The sequence below is a fragment of the Cervus canadensis genome, chromosome 22, assembly GCF_019320065.1.
Source record: "Cervus canadensis isolate Bull #8, Minnesota chromosome 22, ASM1932006v1, whole genome shotgun sequence".
Lineage (NCBI taxonomy): Eukaryota > Metazoa > Chordata > Mammalia > Artiodactyla > Cervidae > Cervus > Cervus canadensis.
In genome coordinates this window covers 12,484,603-12,506,187 of record NC_057407.1, presented here as the reverse complement: position 1 = coordinate 12,506,187, position 21,585 = coordinate 12,484,603, and the positions used below count along the sequence as shown (strand labels likewise).

General features: G+C 53.0%; 2 protein-coding genes across 2 annotated transcripts in view; both read left to right on the top strand.

Annotated features, from left to right (window-relative positions):
• LOC122424582 (store-operated calcium entry regulator STIMATE) overlaps positions 1-18,563 on the top strand; it is a 56,213-nt gene extending 37,650 nt beyond the window's left edge. The window contains exons 2-8 of the mRNA XM_043442550.1: positions 547-595; positions 2,417-2,512; positions 5,776-5,897; positions 10,665-10,777; positions 11,753-11,830; positions 12,643-12,792; positions 14,830-18,563. Of these exons, the coding sequence (XP_043298485.1) occupies positions 547-595; positions 2,417-2,512; positions 5,776-5,897; positions 10,665-10,777; positions 11,753-11,830; positions 12,643-12,792; positions 14,830-14,946 (725 nt within the window). The 3' untranslated portion in view covers positions 14,947-18,563. The remainder of the gene's footprint in view (positions 1-546; positions 596-2,416; positions 2,513-5,775; positions 5,898-10,664; positions 10,778-11,752; positions 11,831-12,642; positions 12,793-14,829) is intronic.
• A 917-nt stretch (positions 18,564-19,480) lies between these two features.
• MUSTN1 (musculoskeletal, embryonic nuclear protein 1) lies at positions 19,481-21,368 on the top strand. The gene is made up of 3 exons (XM_043442556.1): positions 19,481-20,294; positions 20,699-20,831; positions 21,039-21,368. Exons 1-3 carry the CDS (start codon positions 20,286-20,288, stop codon positions 21,143-21,145), a joined length of 249 nt encoding a protein of 82 aa, XP_043298491.1. The 5' UTR covers positions 19,481-20,285; the 3' UTR covers positions 21,146-21,368.
• The last annotated feature ends 217 nt before the right edge of the window (positions 21,369-21,585 follow it).

The following is a 21,585-nucleotide window of genomic DNA, read 5'->3' as shown; positions in this document are numbered from 1 at the left end:
TGGGGCTTTGCTTAGTCCCTCGAAAAGCCGCCATCTATACCATTCAGAGGTGATTTTCCACCTCTGTATCTTTCTGTGTCTTTGCCTGTGTTGAGCTCTCTTCCTTGGCTTTTCCTTTCCTGCCAAACTCATTCCAAGCTCCATGGCCTGGCACTGAGGACCCTCTCTCCTCTAGCTCCTGCTCAGCCTGTCTTCCAGGTTACCTGCTGTATTAAAGTGTTAGTCACCCAGTCGTGTCTAACTCTTTGTGACCCCATGGACTATAGTCTGTCAGGCTTCTCTGTCCGTGGAGTTCTCCAGGCAAGAATGCTGGAATAGGTTGCTATTCCCTTCTCCAGAGGATATTCCCGACCCAGATTTGGAACCCATGTCTGCTGCACTGCAGGCAGATTCTTTACCATCTGAGCCACCAGGGAAGCCTGAGCAAGTACCCTGACTCAGTGGTATGAACACTGAGTGTGCTGAGGATCCCCAGCTTATTAAAGGCACTTTGCTTCCTTATCACTGTGGCAAGCTACTGAATATCTGCTCTTTTTTTTCCTTTAGTCAAACGCTTCAGAGAACCAAAGCATGAAAGACGACCATGGAGGATATGGTGGGTATTTAAATATTAACTCATTCCTAGAATACTTTTGACTATTTTGAGGTTTTTTGAGGGGGTGGAGGGGGCATGGAATATGAGCAGTTATACATAGCATAAAGTGTTGAAATCCATTAGTCTGGTTTATCATCATGAGCTGTGCATAATATGAAAGTACTTTTGTTTCTCCAGGTATATGTTGAGCCCACGATAGGGTTAGTGACAGCCAGATGGTGGTGCTTCTGTCATCACTCTGCTGTCCAGTTTTAGGAAATGGAAGATGACACAGATGTGTCTGTCCACACTGCAGGCTTTGTTAGTTATGTCTCCCTGTCGATGGACTATGTTAAATCCTTGAATTCTCTATGTGTAAGCAAAAAACTAATCTAAATGTGGAGATGAGTCAAATGTACCGTGTATATGCTCCTCTCATCAAAACTGTAGTCTTTGTTAATCCTAGGATGACCTTGTGGCAGCAGTTTTTCCTTCTAAATATGCTGGTGAAATACTCAGACATAGCCTCCAAAGACAAAACTCCAAAAAAACTTATATTACTCACAAGGCAACAGGCAGCTCCTCAGGACAACATGATGCCCTCAAGAAGCTGTCATTCTTGCACCTATCCTAACCATAGCAACTTTCCCTCCAAAGGAAACTTGTGAGAAATCTCTGTGGTGAAGGCCCTTTACATTTTTACCGTACATTTTAGCCGTACTCTTGATTGATCTTCAGTACATTGTTTCTGAATGTTGATAATCTTCTCTCAAGTCTTGAGTATCTAGCTTGGACAGGGGGCCTGGGGGAACGTGGAGTTGAGTTTTCCACACGGTCCCCTTTGGCAGCTCCTACTTTACCATGATTTTAGGAAATGATTTTCAAGCCTCAGTTGCAGGGTTGGTCTGGATAATCTCTTAGGTCCATTCCAGCCCTGAGTCCCATGCCCATCATCCCGTCAGTGGCCTGCCCAGTTCTGAAGGCCCAGCCTGGGAAGCTGAGAGAAGCAGCCACAATCCAGAGGGCCCTCAGCCATAGACTGCAAGTGGTCCTCAAGTGCTCTTGGTTGAAGAGAGGCTGAGGGCCCATGTTGTCTTCACCATGCTCCTGCCATGTGTCCCAGAGACTACAGAACTTGTTTTTTCTTTTCTAAAACTCCTCTCCTCTATCCCGGGATTGGCAAGTTATAGCCCACAGCCTCAACCTGGCCACTGTCTATCTCCACAAGTAAAAATGTCCTTGGGGTTCTAGTGACCCTGGCTGCCCTTGCGCTGCAGCAGCAGAGTGCATAGTCACGCAGAATACGATGACCCTCACAGCCTAAAATATCTATCCTCAGACCCTGCACAGGACCGCATGTCCACCTGGGTCCCGCCCATTGTTTAAGCTGCAGCATCTGAAGGTTGCTCAGGTTTCTGGCAGTAGTGCTGGATTCATGCAAGTCTTGTTAAGCTTGCATGTCATTGAGTTTGTGCAGTTGTGAGGTCAGTTGGGTGCTCTTTAAAGTAGAAGCACCTTGGACCTCATCCAAAGCTTTGATCTAGCATTTTGTTTTGAAGTAACGAAAAGGTAGAGACACATATTTTAAATGTGTTTTGTGTGTTTAAATCTGTGTTATCAGTCAGCGGCCTTTAAGGGATGCACTGTTACTGGTGGTTTTGAAAGGTAGCCGAAAGGCCAAGCCAGAGTTAGTACTGGCGCCCCCAGAGGAGGGGACTAGTAATTGGAAGGTGGAGTCTCCCCAGCAGCTGTTTTTTTCTTATTTCAGACTTAACGTTTTCCCCAAATTGGATATTACCCTCCTGTCAGAGTGATAACAAGTGCCGATTCTGTTTTGCACAGGTTTTTAGACACTTCCAAACAAGCCATAGGAATGCTGTTCATCCATTTTGCAAATGTATACCTAGCAGATCTCAATGAAGAGGACCCTTGTTCACTGTAAGTGGACTGTATTTGAGTGCAAACATCACCTGGCCCTCCATGCCTTTCCTTCTGTTGCCAGTCATGTTCCCTTTGGCTTGGGGAGGGGGCAATTCCCCTTCATCCCCTCTTCCCCTCTGAGAGATTGTCGTGTGCATGCTGAGTATTAGAGTTTTACCCAGTGATGGTGGCCCTGTGTACTGGCTTTCTGCTTATCAACCTAAGTTCTGTCCCTTGGCCTCCTAGTGCCCTTATGTCTCCCAGTTTCCAAGAAGCCCTTGCACAGCAGCTTGGAAGGCGTGACTGTGCTGAAACAAGACGCACGGGCTTCTCTGTTGTGTCAGCCACTCAGGGTCAGAGCCATTGTTGACCACCATTGACCTAGTTGACCTGAAGACCATGAGTGGTTCCTCCTTGTCAGTGCAGTCAATGTGCCTTCCACACAACCCCCAGAGTCATCTGCCTGAAACCCCAGTTGGACCACGTCACCTGACCTCTTTGCTAACAACACTCGAACAGTGCCGTGGAATGGAAAAGGTCGCTCCCCTCCCTTATCCTGGCTCCATCTGCTGCCTTCCTTGCTCAGACTTGGTGCTCCAGCCATGCTGGGCTGCTCCTGGTGGTCCTAAAGCCCACCAGCTGCCTCCTTCCTCTGCACCTTTGCTTGCACTGCCCTCTGCCTGGAATGCCCCCCAGCCCTGCCCTGCCCTGCCTCTGAGGGAGAGCAGGCTGGAGGGCTGGTGAGACCCTTGCCAAAAGATTTAGCGTATATTTAAGACCATCTTGACTAGAAGATTCCTTTAAGCTTCTCTTGTTTGGTGACAGTGTGCAATTCTGAGATTTAGTCCAGGTCCAGACTCAGAAGGAAGTTGTAAAGTCTTCCCTCCCCGGGGTTTTTCCTGAAGACCTGGATAGGTTCTCATCTGTTTGGGTGTAGTCCCAAAGCAGGGGACTTGAAGGGGGATTGTCTGTAGGGGAGTTGGTTAGGAAAGGGCCTGTTCCTTCTAGTCCTTGAGCCCAGCAGCAAGCTCATGTCATCCTCTGGTGAACCATCTTGGTTGGCTGAGATACACTGAGAGCCAGCTGCTCACCCTGGAGGCCCTGGGGTGAGGAACCCTATCTCCTGGTCCCACTGTGGTCATTGTGGGTCATTGACAAACTGAATCCCAGCCAGGATGGAGAAGGGGATGTTAGCTGCTGACAGATCTCAGGAAGCCATGCTGGCGAAAGGCGGCCCAACTTCTCCGAGCCTCTGTTTCCTCATCCAGATCCCCAGGATCAGTGCAAAGGTTTCATGAGATGAGGGGTCCAGGCACCATTGGAAGCCACTGGGGTACTTATCAGTGAAGATGTTAGTAGCTCAATCAGAGGACATTGTCATTAGAGCTTGGGAAAGATGTGGCGCTCCAGCAGTTGGTCGAAGAGCTGTTGGGGAGAGACTAGGCAAGCAGAGCAGGAGAGAGAGTGCCTGGCCTGTGGAAGAGTGAGTGCCGGAGTGGGATCTGTTCCAGCCCCACCATCCTTGCTTTGCCCTGTGACTGTTTACAGATGGGGGAAGGGTTGGGCTGGACCTGGGCCATCTTGGGTTTCTGCATATCTACAAGGGAAACCAGTCAGTTCAGGGAGAGGAGAAACTTAAAGGAGGACGAGCTGCTCCCTGTGGTGACGGGTTCCCTGTGCTGGGGGTACTGCTCTGGGTGGGAGTTTGGTCCTTGTGACGTCTCAGGGGCTAGGATTCTAACAGCTCATCTGTGTAACACCTATTACGTGGCAGACTCTGTTCACCTATATTTACTCATTGGATCCTCATAACAGCCCTGCAATATAGATGTTTTGATTATCCTCAGTTTAGGATATTGATTAGAGTTGAAGCACAGAGTTAGATTTTTATAATTTAATTGAGTTCACACAGCTCAAGACTGATGGAGTGGGAATTTGAATCCAGCCAGTCTGGTCTGAGGCCCACAGGATACCCTTTTGGCTGCCAGTCTTGCTGTGTTGAGGGGAGGGTCTAGAGCTTCCTGTCTGTGTTTCCAAGGTCTGGTATACAGTAGGCTGGAATCAGTGTTTGGTGAGGGAATGAATTAAGTAATACATACATCTGTGTCAGGTACTCTTGATATTTTCAGGATGGGTCCCAGATGTCAGAACCACTTGAAACCAGTGTGGTCTAAGCATGAGGGCAGCGTTAGCCTAGGGCCGGAGCTCAGTGTGACCTTGGACAAACTGCTTGGGAAGCAGTCGATATGCCGTCTCTAGTCTCTGGTCTGAGAGTGACCCCTTGTGATTTTAAAGAGGAAAGGCAGGCAGGAGGAAAAGGCTGTTGTCCCCTCCCTCTGATTTTCCCAACACCCCAGGGCGCTGGTTCTAACTGCTTCCTTGGGTTTCAGAGTACTGTGCACGTTATTGAGGCCAGGCCTCGGGGTAGAGGCGTGGGACTGCCTAAGTATCTCAAGCCTCTCAACTTGGAAGTGCTGCAGTTAGTCTGTAGTATCTGTAGCTTCTCTGGGGTGTTTCCAAGCTATGTGGCATCCAGGAGGGCACCTGACCCCATGACTGCTTATGTCCTGCTTTGTCTTGAGAGCTAGGGCCTGTGTTCAGGGCCCTCAAAGGAGGGCTAGTGGGCAAGGGGCCAAGCGAGGGAAGAGGTGTGTGTCGGACAGATAGAAGCAGACCCCATAAGAACAAGAGGTCAGGGTGGGCATACTCTTCCGACCCTCCTCTCCTTCGTACATCATCTTGCCCTTTCCGTAGGTATTTGCTGGCGCTTGCCTCTGTGGCAGGCCGTGAAGTACAGGGCACGTGGCCTTGCCCTTTCTGGTCTGAGAAACCCCAGAGGCCGTTTCCCACCCTGCCCTGTGCAGCAGCACGGTCTCAGGGCCTTGGGAGGACTGGGCCTTCCGGGAGTGAGCAGTCATGGAACAAACTATTTTTATCAATTAAGCTCTGTTTTCCTACCAGCCTCCTTGGCTGCTCCCAGTCACTCTGTCCCAGTCTCTGTTTGGCAGGAACACTTGAGGTCTTTTGAGTCTCTTGTTAGTCTCCCACCTTCCTTGAGCAGGGCCCTGTCCTGGGGTGGGAGGCCTTTCTAGGCTTCCGGAAGTGACCCCGACAGCCTCCCCCGCACAGGCTCGCTGGAGGCTCCCCCTCCCAGAGCAGGGCCAAACAGGGCCGGGTCCCCAGCCTTGACCTTGACCCAAGAAGCATGTGGGGCCTGGCTCCCTGGTAGCGGCTCCCCAGGTGGTGCTTCCTGACGGTGCTGCGGTGCCCTCTCCTCACAGGTACCTCATCAACTTCCTCCTGGACGCCACCGTGGGCATGCTCCTCATCTACGCAGGCGTGCGCGCCGTCAGTGTCCTGGTGGAGTGGCAGCAGTGGGAGTCTCTGCGTTTTGGCGAATATGGTAACATAGCACGGACACCGGACGGGGGTGTGGAGGGACTTCTGGAGGGGCTCTGCTCCTTGCCCTGTCCAGCCCTCCAGGCCACTGGGCTGGAGAAGGTTTGGGAGCGGCTGGCTGTGTCCTCTGTGGTGGAGAGGCTGGTTCTGGAGCCTGAGCTCCATCCTCCTATGTAAGGCAGGTGGGTAGGTGCCCGCTTCACTGCCAAGTCCCCAGCCTTGCTGGCAGGAGCCATAGGGTTCACCCTCGAGACAGGGAGGGGGCAGGGCCCTCCTCCAGCAGAGGGCACCAGCAGCCCTACCTGCGGGGCGGTAAGGCCACCTTCCTCTGCCATGCTTCCCACCGGGCTCGCACTACCCGCCCGCCTTGCTGGAGAGACAGGGGTGGCTCTAAGTTTGGGAGCTGCTCTTCTTTCTGCTGTATGTCCGTACTTGTCCTGTCACTGGGCCGTTCCACTCCCAGAGCTCACAGGATCAGGACTGGAGTGTCCCTCCCCCACCCCAGGGCCGAGTCACCTTGCCATCACCTGACTGTGGGCCGGCCCCCCACCTGGCATCCCGCATGTACAGTCACCAGGGACACTAGGGGCATCCTCACTCACAGAGACCGAGCCTAGAACAGGTGGCCTGTGGATACTGGTGTGGTGTTGACCCACTCCGTCTTGTCAGACCCTGGGATACAGTGTTGGTAGGAAGCTGCCCTCGTGCTGGCTCCAAGTGCACACGGGGTGCCTTTTACTTACTACCCCCAGAGAAAGAGCTGGATGTGGCCTGAAGGGCTGCTGGTGAGAGGGGTTTCTTTGATCCTTGCCCAGTTCTGGGAATCCACCTCTCTCCCACCTTCACAGCGGGCCCTGCTGTCTGTGTCCAGGAGCTCCCATTCGTGGGCACGACATCAGTGGAGCCTTTGTCGTGAGGGGCACATGGGCCAAGATGGGGAGGACCCACAAGAGACTGGCATTTAAAGGGAGAGCCAGTTCCTGGAGCTGGCTGTGAGTGCCTGGGGTATTTCTAGAAGTCTTAAGTAATTGTTTGTCTCCATTGATGGGAGGTGAGCTCAGGGGAGGGCTTTTCTTAGCCTCGTTACTTGACGCCTGATGAGTCACTGACTTAAGATAGTGTCCGACACATAGCGTGTGCCTCTGTGGCTCGGGGTCTTCCCTGCGGAGAAGCTCCAAGTCATTGATTCCTTAGCATGGAGGACAGAAATGGACCACGCACACGTGGACCAAAGTGGCATCATCCTCGTTTATAGGATAGGCACCCACAGGGGTTGAGTGACGCTCACCCAGGCAGTGCACAGCTTGGAGGGCCTCTTGGCTGCTACACTGGGATACCCAATCCTCCCACCAGCTCCAAGAACAGTGCTCAGATCGTCTTTGCTGTTAAGATCCCTCCTGGAAGGCAGGACTCTCAAAAGTCAGCTATAGCTGAGCGGAGCTACAGGGAAGCCACTCGTACCCAGTCGTGCTGCTCAGTGACCTGGGAGTGGAGACCAGGCTGGTCCCGATACACTGGAAATTATGGTAGTACCTGTTACCAGTGCGTTTTGTTTGCATCCCTAAGAGAGATGGAAAAAAGGTAGCAGTGGTTGTTTGAACCTCTTTTTTGCCACCTGCCCTTGGGTCATCCCACCCCCTGCCTTTAGGAATCAGAGTCTTCAAGCCAGGGTGTTTCCAGGTGAAGCTGCCCTTTATCAAGGACCATCTGGGTCCTCCCTGCCCAGGCTGAGGAAGGATAGTAGGCTATTCTCAGATACCTGGTTCCTGTTTTTATTATTTTCTTTTGCTGCTGTAACAAATTACTGCAAAATTATTGGCTTAAAACAACACAAATGTATTATCTTACAGTCTGTAGTGGAGAAGTCTGACAAAGGGTCTGAGGGACTAAAGCCAGGTTGTCAGCAGGACTGGTTCCTTCTGGAGTCTCTACAAAGAGAATCTGTTTCCTGACCTTGTCCAGATTCTAGACAGTGACTGTATTTCTTAGCTTGTAGCCCCTTTGTTCATTTTCAGGGCCAGTAACCACAGGTTGAGTGCTTCCAAGCGGCACAGTGGTAAAGAATCCTCCTGCAATGCAGGAGACCCGAGTTTGATACCTGGGTCAGGAAGATCCCCTGGAGTAGGAAATGGTAACCCACTCCAGTATTCTTGCCTGGAAAATCCCGTGGACAGAGGACAGTGGCTGGCTAGAGTCCATGGGGTCACAAAGAGTTGGACACGACTGAGCAACTGATCATACATACACACAACCACAGGTTGAGTTCTTCTCATATCATATCTCTCTGACCTTTCACACCGCCTCCACTCTGAAGTGCCCTTGTGATTACTGGGCCACCTGGATAGGCCGGGATGCTCTTCCCGTCTTGTCAGCTTAGTCACTGTTATTGCACTTGCAGCCTTAATTCCCTTCTGCACAGTAGCTGCACAGTCTCAGGTTCTGGGGATTAGGGTGTGGACATTATTCTCCCTACTGTACCTGTTAACTGGCCCATCCACTTGAGGCAGTGGTTCCAAGCAGGGTCCAGAGCTCTCTTCTCAGGTTAGTGAAGGAGAGGGGCTTGTTTTCTGGGTATTCCTGTGGTCCCTAGAAGAGAAGGTGAACTTACTAAGGAAAGCATGGGATGTGGGGAATAGACCACGCAGCCCTGAGGGATAAGGCAAGGTTCAGGGAGAGGGGTCCGCAGTCTGAAGACGAGGCTACTCTTCCCCAGACAGAATTCCTGGAAACAGTCTGTGTCCTTCGGGCACGTATTGCTTGTGCCCTGCCACCGGCCCCTGTCCCAGTACTCCCTCTGGAAGCCTCTCCACGTACAGACAAGTTCCATCCTTTTGGTCCCATTCCCATGATTTATCCTGAGGAAATAATCCAGCAAAAACACCCAAGTACCTGAGGGTGTCCAGTGTGGTAATAAAAAGCAGGGCACATGAGAATGCCTGGCTTGTCTCTCCTTGAAAGATGAGGTTGCGGGGAATGCCAGAAAGACTCTCAAATGAAACAAATCTGAAAAACCAGTGCGTGTGCTGGTGGTTATGTGGCTATGTGCTGGATGCTCAGGGGACATGGTCTGTGATAGTGGGGTCACATGTGACTTTTCTTTTTTTGCTTTAAAACTTTCTTATTCAAGCATCTACGCTGAAAAAAAAAAAGGCAGCTGCGGCTAAGGGGGGTGACTCTGAAACTCAAAGCAGTGAAATTCAGGGAGTAGCGTGAGGACAACAGAAGGAAAAGCATTTTCTTCTTCTGTTGCCACTTAAGACTTAGAGCAAATGGGGTGAGCATGATGCAAGTAGATTTTTGTTTGATTTTAAATGTGTTACCACTTGTCTTGTTGACTTTTAAACACACTAGTCTCAGTTCATTTGTCTGTCCTACTGGTGCTTCTGTCTGACCATCCCCCATTTCACTGAACGGTTTTTAGCAAGTATTTTGAGCTGCTGTTTTTGAGAACTTCCCTCAATAACGTCAGATAGTTTACCGAAAGGATTACAAAACTCCAGTAAAAATCTAGTTAGGAGAGACTGTGCTTCTGAAATGGCTTTTTGGCTCAGATGTGCCTTACCCAAAAGTGAAAGTAAATAGGACACCGCAGGAGACACACTGAGGTCTTTCTGCATGTTTTCTGTGCACTTCTCCCAAGATTTTCCAGAAAAGGGAATGGCCTGGGGTTGTGTCCACTATGGCTGTGGAAGGCTTCCCCTGGGGCTCCACCACGCAGAGCGGGTTGGCCTGGGGACTGCCGGCACCCACCCCCAGACAGGGATTGCTGCGGACACTGGAAACAGAAGCCAGAGATCCCTCTGGGGGCCTGGATCGGGGCCTTTGTCTTCTCTGCAGTTACTCTCTAGCCCCCTCCTGGCCACTGTAATCAAGCAGCTGCAGCAGGGCTTCCAGAGTGGCTGGGGCGCACATAACCTCCCTGCCCCGCCTTGGGTCTCCTGCGCTGAAGGTGTGTGGCTCCCCAGGGACCCATCTCATGGGTTCTCCCTGTCACTGAAGATGGAGGATGTTCACTGGAGGGGTCCTCCACCCTTCATCTACCCTTTTGAATCATTCTGGAGGCACTTGAGGGGCCAAGTGTCCCCCAGTGTGAACTGCTGGCCTCTTCTTTTTCTCATCTCAGTGACCGACGGGATCACAGACAGACGTTTGTCACAGCCTCCTTACCTGGGGGGCTTCTCTCTTTGTTTCCTTGTCCCCAGTCCAGGGTGTTTGAGGATGCCCCTAGACAAAATCTGAATACCCCCCAGAGTCAGGTTTCTTACTTTCAGGGCTGAGGGCAGCAGGAAAGTGAGGGGGAGTGGGGAATGGCAGCGGAAGTGGGACAGGGGTGAGAGGCAAACAAAGAGGTTGTTTGCTGTCTTCCTGATTCAGAAACCTTAGCCTGCTCGCGGATGGGGAGAGGATGGGTAGCACCACAGCCACTGGAAACATCAACAATGGATAATAATAGCAGTCTTGCTTAACACAGCTTTTGCTGCCAGTGGACAAAAAGAGCCAGCTTTTCTCAGCCCCAGCAATGGGCACTTACTAACTTTAGTGCCTTGTAATTATATCTTAGAGTCTCTTAAAAGAAAGGCCACTTTGGTATCTCCAAATTAGGAATTCTCTGATTTTTGTTTGTTCAAGACAAGCTGATTCTTGGTGCTCTGGAGGGCTCATTTAGGAGCTCTTGGGTGGGGTGGGGGATGAGGGCTCATGGGAGCTGTGGGTGATGGTAGTGGGGGTGACCGAGTGACTACCCGAGTGACCAAGCCCTCTCTCCCTGCAGGAGACCCTCTGCAGTGCGGAGCCTGGGTTGGACAATGTGCCCTTTACATTGTGATCATGATTTTTGAAAAATCTGTCGTTTTCATCGTCCTCCTAATACTTCAGTGGAAGAAGGTTTGCCTCTTGTTCCCTTCTTTACCAACTCCTTGAGATGTCAAGAAAGACAGTATTCCCCCCTTCCTCAATCCCCACCCCAGCCCTGTTGGGAAACCAAATTGGTTTTCTTTTTAACTCCATGAAGGTACCTGGATTTGGTCTGATGGGGCAGCTCCTGGCCATGTATCAAGAGCAGTAACTTGTCACTTTTTCATATAGCATCCTTCTACCTCCCTTATACACATCTGCTCTAGATTAAGCCTTGGAAATAGGTAAAGCCCATGAAGATACAGTCCCTGCCCTGCAGTTGCCTACGCCACTGGGTAACTGTTAGGTGTTGTCAGCAAATGGTCTCTGCATCTGCAGGTGCCTCCTCATTCACCTCTCTTGGCCAGTGGTTTAATCAAGCCTTTTGGTGCCACAGGCAGTGGCTGGTCACATGTTCCTGTGGTTCCTAACACTGCCCTCTGGTCCCAGGGCTGTGCAGATAAGCCTCCACTGCCTACAGGAAACCAGCCAAATTAACTCAGATCTTTGGTTTTATTTATGGCCGAGTTTTATTTTTTAAAAAAATAAACTAAGGCTTTTGGGAGCTGTTGTTGTTGAGGAGGTGGTTGGTGTGCAGGATTTCCATTAGAAAGTGGTCAGTGCCTCATTGCTAGTGTCTGTAATGACTGTCCACCAACCTCACTCTCCAACTTGCCCTGTGCCAACTTTGTAAAGTCCTTCGGCCTCCAGCCTCCCTTCACTTCTCACATCCACAGCAGGGGAAAGCTACTCAAGGATTACCTGCTCCTAGTGGGCTCCAAAGGGGTCCCTTGTTGGCAGTCAGGCCTGGGGACTGTGTGGCCCTGGGTGTGAGGTTCTAAGGGGAGTGTCTTAGCAAAGCCTCCTCTCAGGGCCTTGTGGGCCATTTCCCTGCCTCTCCCCACCCCCCTGGAAACGATCTTTGTGATCTTCCCCCCACCTCACTAATTCTGCTTCTCTTTACAGGTGGCCCTGTTGAATCCCATTGAAAACCCAGACTTGAAGCTGGCCATCGTCATGCTGATCGTCCCCTTCTTTGTCAACGTCAGTGCCTTATTGCATTTCTTAACCTCTGTTTGCTCCATGCCTTCCCGTGTTCCTTTCAAAATTGTGACAGAGAAAACACCTTATAGCACTTGGGTGCCTCCATGCAAGTATTTGTCAACTCTCATCCCCACCCCAGACCTAGAAACATCCAGATTGCTTCCTCAACATGAAGATCCTGCTCCAGGGCCTCTGTGCAAACTGGAGGGTCCTGGAATCTTTGTCCTGCCTTCCCTACCAGGGAACCGCCACGTGTGTAACAGTGACTTCTAGATTAAGACCATTAGGAATGAAGACTGTTAGGAATTTTCCTGACCGCAGGGCTCCTGGAGAAACTTCCTGACCGCAGGGCTCCTGGAGAAACTTCCTGACCACAGGGCTCCTAGAGAAACTCAGAAGCACACTGGCTAGAAATCAGGAAATAGGAAAGAAATGGTAAAGAAACCTGGGGGTGACAGATGTGACAGGTGTGCCAGCCAGCGACTCAGCCCAGGGGAGGAACCCCTACCAGGAGTCCAAAGACCTTGGTTCAGGCCCTGCTCTGCCGATTGCTGGGACACCCGAAGCAGGCTATCCCCTTCAGTCACCAAGCAGAGAACCCCTTGGAGCAAAACTCTTGAAGAAAAGGCACAGGGATTGGAAGTCTCTTCCTTGACTTCTGAGAGGGAGCAAGGGCCTGCATGATGTCTCCCTCTCCCTAGTTCTTAACGCTGTGATCTGGAATGGGAGTGAGGAGGATGGGTGTGGGGGCTGCTTGCCTTTGCTTTCATAAGTGTCATATCCCAGAGTGACCTGCATTTTTCTTCCCACAGGCTTTGATGTTTTGGGTAGTGGACAATTTCCTCATGAGAAAGGGAAGGACGAAAGCTAAGCTAGAAGAAAGAGGGGCCAACCAGGACTCGAGGAACGGGAGCAAGGTCCGCTACCGAAGGGCCGCGTCCCATGAGGAGTCAGAGTCTGAGGTAGGGCCGAGCCCTCGTGCCGCTGACCCAGGAAGGGTCTGGTCTTGTGTTCGAATCTGGCCGTCTCTTGAATGCTGAGTCACAGCCCCACCAGCGGGAGGGAGAGGAAGCTGACAGCTCCCGTCCAGCTGGGACCCATTCCTGCTGTCCCCTGGTCCTTCCTCGGGCCGGGAGCTGAAGCGTCTGGTGAGGGGTGGCCCTTTTCCAGCAGCCCCTCCATCGGTGGAGCAAGACAGGAAAGGGAGGAGCAGCATTGTTCCAGGGAAGCTGGCAAGGACGAGTGGGCGTGGTTGTCCTTTAAGCATCAAGGCGTTTGAATCCCTGCCCATCGCTCCGGAGCAAGGGAAGTGTTGGCTGGGCCAACTGGAAACTTCTCTGGGGGTAGCCAGGCCTCCCAGGGAGAACCTCACCTCCCCTTATTTTCAAGTTTCCTAAGTGGAAATGTTTGGACCTCAGGGAGATTGGTGGCCATAAATAGGAGCCTGGAGGCAAGGTTGTATGTCTGAGGCAGGCTTGTAGGTGCATGGCACCATGGGTGCGGGTGACAGAAATGGCTGAGGATGTCTTCTCTGAGAGGCCTTCACACCTGTGGCTGAGGTAAGTGATAGCCAGCCTGCACAGCCCATCTTAGCAGTCAGTGATATGTTTTGAGATTGAAGTGAAGTGAGGTGAAAGTCGCTCAGTTGTGTCCGATTCTTTGCGACCCCATGGACTGCATAGTCTATGGAATTCTCCAGGCCAGAATACTGGAGTTGGTAGCTTTTCCCTTCTCCAGGGGATCTTTCCAACCCAGGGATCAAACCCAGGTTTCCCGTGTTGCCGGCGGATTCTTTACCAGCTGAGCCACAAAGGAAGCCCGTTTTGAGATTGAGGCATTGACAAAACCCCGAGAGAACTTGGAACAGTTGGTTTAGCCCCCTGGGGCATCCTGGAGAGCGCTTTGAAAACCACCTTGGTGGAGGACAGAGGCGAAGCCTGCCTCTTCTCTAGGTGCCCCTCAAATCTGGCATGAGGCCTGTCGGGTTGTAAGAACATGGTGAACGTTAGGTGAAGGACAAACAACGTTTTAGGCAGAAGCAGCTGCTCCTGAGGCATCGTGGTCCTGTGGTTTGGTATTTGGGTAATAATGTGAAATTCATTATGGCCAGAGTAGCATGTATTCCAGAGGGTAGGATAGCATGACAGGAAGTGGGTTACAGACCAAGGTCTGAGCTAACTGGGCAAGGTGTTAGCTCAGAGCGTGGAATGGGCACGCACTTGTACAGGTGATAGGGAGCCAGAGAGAGTGCTCGATCAGGGGACCGGGACAGGAGGCAGGGAGCCCTGCAGGGAGGGTAGTGAGAGCACCCTGCACTGGAGGAAGATAAGCTGCCCCTGCGCAGCTGTGCTCTGGGCCTCTCCATCTCGGCCTGGGCTGTCCCTGTCCTTCCCCAATGCTCCGAAGCCTGAGCAGCCAGGCAGGTGGGCAGTGAATGCTGTCTGCTCCAGGTGCCCTAGCTGTGTGGCCATGTTGTTGTAGGGGCTCAGAAGGGCAGAGGGCTCCTGTTTGTCTTCAGAAGTTTGTGAGGTTGACTCATGGCAGCCACTCTGAAATGGCCCTGCTTTGTGTGTGCCCCACAGGTGTTTTCCTTTCAAAAAGGGACTTTTCAGTGCGCTTTTGCTATATTTGAACCAATTTCAAGGACCTGGGACTCCATATGCCAACACTGGGCTTTTTTGGCCAGTGTGACCTTATGCTAAGTTTGCTCTGATGGTGGTTCTGTCCCAGCCGGAGGTTGGACGGAGAAGCAGGAGCAGAGTGGAGGCGTGTCCACTCAGCACTGGTGTCAGCACCTGTGGGTGCACGTGGTGTAAACGAGGCCGGGTGAGGGACAGCTTGTCTCACTCGGTAAAGGGGGACCTCCCCATCTCCCTCTGCTAATAAACCTGACACTTGAGGCCTCCTGGCCAGGTTGGCACTCTAGATGGGGCCCAGGGTGGGCAGGTGAAGAGGGCATCGCTGGCGGTGACTCAGGGCCATGCCTTTCCACTACTCAGATCCTGATCTCGGCCGATGACGAGATGGAGGAGTCGGACGTGGAGGAAGACCTCCGGAGACTGACACCCTTGAAGCCCGCGAAGAAAAAGAAGCACCGCTTCGGGCTGCCCGTATGACACATTCCCAAGCCAGGGTCGGGTGGGGGCCTGCGGCCGGCCACCGGTCAGCCAAGGGTCGCTCAGCCGCGTCTTCCCTCCCCTCCTCTCTCTGCCCCTCTTCTACCTCCACTCCGCCCGCGGCCTCGGCCCGCTCCCAGATACTGTGACCCGGGGAGGGAGGCCGCCAGCTCCACGCGGCAGCTGGAGGTCCCCACTCAGTTGCACTACAAACACTGACCAAATATGCAAGCGAGGCGTTTTGTTTGTGTGTTGTCGTCCCGAGTGGTGTTGCGAGGGACCCGGAAGCCCTGTCCCACGTCTGGCCGGGTGGCCTTGAGGATGAGCACTTACCTGCACGTGGACCGCGGGTGGAGCCTCTCACCAGGGCTTCAGGGGGGAGTGTGAAGACGGAACATGTCTGGGGGCTGAGTTACTCATTGACCAAGTTGGAACCATGACGCTTTCTTACTCGAAATGGCTTTTGTAACTATTGATTTCTATGGCTGGTTTTATGAGCTGTCACAGTGTTAATGTTTTTTGAGTATGTGTTTATTTCCTATGGGACTAATGGGCAAAACATAGATTTTTAAGTCTTCCGTATGCTGTTGACTTTTATATGTTTAAGTTATATTTTCATACTATTGTATTTAAAAGCTCTTTTTTACCCCCAAAGAAATGGGTTTGTTTGCCTTTCATGGGACGTGAACTGGTGGGAGGAAAAAGTTGGGAGTTTTTTATTTGGAATATCGTTAGGTAATCTGTGATCCGATGAGGTAAATGATTCCAGTAGGAAGGGAGGTGGGCCCTTATCTGAAATCAGCAAACCCAGTGGTTCTGCAGAGGTCAGGCATGAGCAGGAGGCAGCTGGTCCGAATGTGGATCCAGGGCCTGTGAGGGTGGAGCAGGAAGGGCTCTGCCTAGGGCCCAGCGGCACTTGGCACTTCAGCTGGCAAGTTAGAGTCTTGGTGAAATGTGACTGAAAAGGGAGCATAAGAGGATATTGTGTCCAGAGAAACTGAGACTCCAAGGCCACTCCTGTTTGTTCCCTACATCTCTTCAGAACCCCCAGATCCGAAGTTTAAAACACAAACTTGGCCTTCCCGCCTCCCATGGTGCAAGCTTCAGAGCCAGACTCTGGACCCCCCTCTGGGAGCATCCTCTCAGGCTACCCCGTGCCTGTCAGCCTAGTGTTGTCTACTTGTCTTGTGCAGCAGTCTAGAGAACGCCTGTCTGACCATGAGATCCTATTGTTTACATCCTCCAGAGCAGCAGGGTGGCTGGGCACACGGTGGGGCAGGTGGAGGTGAGTGAGCTCGCTGTCTGCATCCACAGGCAGGATGAAGTGCTTCTTTCTAAACTTGTGGCCCCCACTCCTCAGAATGGTTATAGGCCCCGTGGCTTTGGGAGTCTGCTGCCCGGCAGTGGAATGGCCTGACCCAGCTGTGGGAGCAGCAAGGCAAAGCAGCCCAGTGTTTTGTCCCAGCCCAGGGTCGGCCTGAAAGTTTAGGAGTAGAGGACCTCGTGGCAAAGGTGCGAGTTGGAAGTGAGATCAGTGCAGGGAGCCCACACCACCCAGAACCTTCCTTTTAGACCTACATAACAATGTGTTTCACTCAAGCAGATTAGGTCTGAATTGCGACGTGTGAGCCACAGTGTTAAACCAGGCATCCCGGGTCTATCCTCTGCCTCCTGCAGTCCCACCTGTGTGGGCCGTAAGGACACAAACCTTGGAGAGGACTTCTCAGCCGGTCATTCTCTAGAGTCCAGAAGCAGGAGGGCCAGAGGAGCCCGGACCTGAACTGCCATGGGTGGCGCCTCTGCTTGGGTGGGTGCCAGTGGCCGCAGGAGAGGAAGGTGAGCCTATCTCCACTCTCCCTTCACCCTGCTTTCATCCCATGCTCTTCCCCCTCCAGCCTCCAGCTGTGTTAGTGGGCAGCCCTGCACCGGAAAGGCCAAGCCTGCCTCTGATCCTGGTAGGTGGTAGGCATCGCTGACTCGCCTTTTGTCTCCTGCTGCCTTTCGTTTTTATTAACCTGTGGTCACAGCTGTTTCCCGCACCTCCCTGAGCCCAGCATCTGAGCTTTTCTTTCAGTCTTGAGATCCTGATGTTTCCAAACCAGCAATAGTGGGCAGGAGACCCACAGGCTGTGAAGGATGGAGCTGGGTATTACAGATCCCAAATGATCTGCTCGTCCCAGTGCCTGCTGGGCAATAGGTTTTGGGGACCAAGAGGTAGCGAGCAAGTGGTGGTTTCTCCCTGTTTCCTGATTTTCAAAGGAGTTTCGTCTCTGAGCAGCAGTTGTGTGGTAGCTGGCTACCTAGGGCATGGACATTTACCAGAGTCTAGTTGTACAGGGCATCGTTGGCATGCTTGGCCTTACCCTCTGTGCACACTCACACGCACACATACATGCACACAGTTAGTATCCCCCAGGAGTGCCTCCTGCGGTTCTCCTGCGGTTACTGAGGGCTTTTCTGTGGTGCACTGTCCCGAGACAGTGGGTACGGTGGGCCGTGGCCAGGACTTAATTCCCAGCTGGCCTCCCTCCCTGGGGTAAGCTTTCTCTCCAACTGCTCCGAGGTGCCTTATGAGGTGCAGCCCTTCACCTGCCCCAGGGCAAGCGTCATCATGTTTAAGAAGCCACGGAACACCAGCTGGATGTTGTGCGCTGTCCATCTGGTTTGTCTGAATTTGGACAAACCAGCCATGCCACCCTTCATGGAAACTTGTAAGTCAAGGCCAGGAACAAGTTTCTTGTAACTGATGGAGGTAACTTGATGAAGTAGAATTGTCACATCTACCGTCTGAATGAAAGAGACCACAGTTGCCCGTTTTCCTTTTGGCTGCCAGTGGGACGTTGTCAATGGCAAGGAGGAATGTTGGTGAGATCCCTGACAACAGTGGCTTCTTGGTCTGCTCAGTCCAAAGGCCCTACCCTGTGAAGTCCCACTAATTAGCCTTCAGGCACGCCGGTAGCCTCCAGCCTCAAGCTTTAACCTGTGCCTCTTCCTGACAACAAGGAGTCATGGGTTAATGTTGACCATGCCTGTGGAGGGAATATATGTAAAGGTTCAAATTCAAGTTGCTTCTTCCCTTCGGCAGTATGGGCCTGGAGGCTGCAGCCCAGAGTCCCCGACTAAAAGCTGCCCCAGGAGCCTGGAGGGAGCAGCAGGGTCAGCATCTCACTCTGCCCTCTAGACGGCAGTCCACTGGCCGTTTTGCAGCCAGGTGAACATCGATGACTCTGGGAACTTGCCATCAGCCAGAGCAGCCACCCTAGAGGGTGCAGGGCTGGCCTTTAGAAGTTTCACACACTTCCAGTGAGGAGCAGAGAGCTGTCTGTTTTACCCTGCGAAACATTGGTAGCTCCGAAGGGCTTTGCTTTGGGGGAGGGCCCTTGAGCTCCTGAGTGGGTGGGTGGGTTGTTTTAATTTGGTTTCTCTTTTCATGAAGTTTGTTAGGAATCAGACCTATGTGAGCAAACCATGGCCTCCCAGTGGAGGTGGTTCAATTTGTGGTGTTATGAGTCACAGAAACACACTTTTGAAATGAAAGGGAAGACGATGTACTTACACTGTAAAATGGTTTACAATAAAGTTTGACATCTTATTACAGTTTCTAAAAAAAGAAACTATCACTCTTGTGGTTGTTGGTTGTGTGTTCTGTGGCGTTGAAACAGCTTGGTGGGGTCAAGAAACTGTCCCCAGTGAGTTAGAAAGTTCTTCCCAGAAAACAGAGTGAGAATGAATTGACCTCTCCTTATGGTGGATGTGGGAACCAAACCCTGCCAAGGGGAAAAAAACAAACATGCTCGTGCCGTTTCATCTTTCCTTCTAATGCGAGTGAAAGGTCCTCTGCCTCCCCCCTGAGTGAGTGAGTGGTGCCTTAGAGATGGGGTGTAAGGCGTGAACATCCCGCATCCTTGTTCCTGAGGCTGCAGGGCTGGAAGGCAAGTGCCTCCCTGGGCAGCGCCGGCTGTGGAGGCAGAGCTGAAGCACCAGGAGCCGGCAGCACAGGCCAGGCCTGTCCTCAGTGCCTCTTGGCCTCTGTTTGGAGTCCTGGATTCGTGCCGGCGGCTGTCTGAAGGCATTCCTCGTGTCAGCACTCGTCTCAGATGGAACCTGGCAGGGCTCGTGTTGGCCTCCCAGAGCCAAGACCAGGCAGGGGGGAATTAGAGATCTGACAGCAGTGGACGGGCATTCCAGGTAGCCAAACGTCAGTGCCTGGTTGGTTCCGTCTGCCTGGAGCCTTCAAGGATAAAAACATGCTCCATCACAAACTGACAAGGAGCCTGGGTATGTTCGACCCAACAGGACAGACCCTGAGCGCCCATCCACGTCCACTCCTACCCTCACCCAAGGCCCAGAGTCCTGCCATGTGCCCTGGGGGTCTCCCCTTCAAGGATGGGGTGTTTGAAACTAGCAGAGGAGAGTTAAGTGACCTTCAGGGTCCCTGTCCCTCTGTGTATGCCTGGAGTGGGCTTCACTGTTGCCCACCCTCTCATAACCTAAATGTCCTTGGGCCAGTTGCCCTTCAGTGACCTCATCTCAGTCAGAGGCTCTGTGCTGTTTCCTTTAGCTCGCCTCATGGTTTCCTCCCAGCCCTTCCTGGGCACTTCGCCCCTTCCTTTGTCCCTCTGCTAATAAACTCACACTGGGAGCTGGACAGAGAATGGGGGCATCAGCAAAAATGTTGATGGGGCAGCTCCCAGGCTTCCCTTGGCCGCAGTTTCTCCACCTGGGAGCCAGGTGCAGGCCCTGTGCTCTCAGTGCACTGTGACGGCTCAGCAAGCTGGCCGTGAACACACTCCCCAGCGGCAGACGCAGGAAGCATCCGCCCCGCTGCCGTGTGGAGCTGGAAAGTCTCTTTCCTGTGGAATCCAGGAAAAGGGTAGAAGAGAGAGAAAAACAAGCTCAGAGCTGTCCACCCTGGCCCAGGGCCCTCCCTTTCCTTGGGGACACCCCCACGCTGGGATGGACTATCGCAGATAGACAGCTCGGACAGCCACATGCATGTTAGAGGACCTGCATTCGTAAACACAAGTTGCTGCCAGGCCCAGTGCCTCCTGCCCACAAGAGAGCAGCTGTCCCCGAGGATACGGGGTCTCCCCAGCTGTCTACTGTCGCCAGGACTGCAGCCCCCCAGGCAGAAGTGCTCAGCAAGCCCCTATCATCTCCAAGAATAAACTCTGAAGCCAGCGACTGCGTGGGTCTGAATCATCGGGGAGCTGTCAGAGGAGGGGGAGTGACTTCCCGGGACAGGCAAGCAGACTATATAAGCCCCAGAGGGCTGGGCGCTGCTTAAATCTCTTCCACAGCCACTACCTGCCAGGGAGCAGCTCCCCACAGCACCCACCATGTCCCAGGTAGGAGGGCCCAGCTCAGGGCCTGCTGGTGCCAGGGGCTGGGGGTGGGGTGGGGGAGATGGACGCTGTCAACTCTGGCAGCTGTGTCTTGAGGTGAGCTTGGAGCATAAACACAGGAGGCTTTGCCTCCCCTGGAAGGCCAGGGCTCAGAGAGGTCAGGCAGACAGATGGTATGAGGCTGTGACAGCCATGGCCCCAGAGCTCCTGGTCTGTGGGGAAAGGAGAGAGACTTGGGGTAGGGGGTGTGACATGCAGTCAGGAAGGCTTCCTGGAAGAGAAGTGATGCCTTGAATTGGCTGGAGTTAAGTGAGCAGGGAAGAGGGGTCTGGGCCAAGGTGTGGTGGTGGGAAAGGGCCCTCAGCCTCAAGGCCTCAGGTTGTAAGATGAGGCTTGGGCTCCCCGAGGCTGGCGCTCAGGAAGCCCCCATCAAGAAGAAGCGGCCCCCTGTGAAGGAGGAGGACTTGAAGGGGGCCCGAGGGAACCTGACCAAGAACCAGGAGATCAAGTCCAAGACCTACCAGGTCATGAGAGAGTGTGGTGAGTATTCTCAGGGCGATGAGGGCCTGGGTGCAGATGTGTTTCTGTGGGAAGGAGGATGGGTTGGGGGGCGGGAGGGTCCCATGGGTCCTTTTTCTAAGAGTTCAGAGCTTGTGGGCTCGGGATGGTGCCTACCACACAGGGGGCCTCTCCTCTCTAGGAAGCCAGGCCTGCCCCTAACCCACCTCCTTCCCATCCTTCCCACAGAGCAAGCTGGTTCTACTGCCCCGTCAGTGTTCAGCCGCGCCCGGACTGGGGCTGAGACGGTGTTTGAGAAGCCCAAAGCCGGACCCGCCAAGAGTGTCTTTGGCTGAGAAATGCATGCCACCCCCCTCACCACAGGCAGCACTGCGACACAAGAACTTTTCCCAAGAACTTTTTTTTTCCAAGAACTCTTTTTTTATGCCAGAACACACCTTCTCACCTGACGCCTTGGGGAATGCCACCCCTGCCCCACAGCCCTGGCCCCTCAGCCCAGGGACTCTGCACTCACACCTGGGAAAGCACCAATAAAGAGAATGCCCAAGTGGCCCCAGCATTTGCAGGGTGTTGGTTGGTCACTGGCCATGGCCACTAAATGCCAGGGAGGGGAGGGGAGGGGAGGGCAGGGCAGGTGTGGGGCACATTTTCCATCCCTCTTGGCTTCTGGAAAAGTCCCAGAGGGTAAAGCAGGTGCTGTTATGCCCACCACCATGTGGCACAGAGAGCCTCGGGTGTGGAGACCAGATGCTGACCCGTGTGACTTCAAACCTCT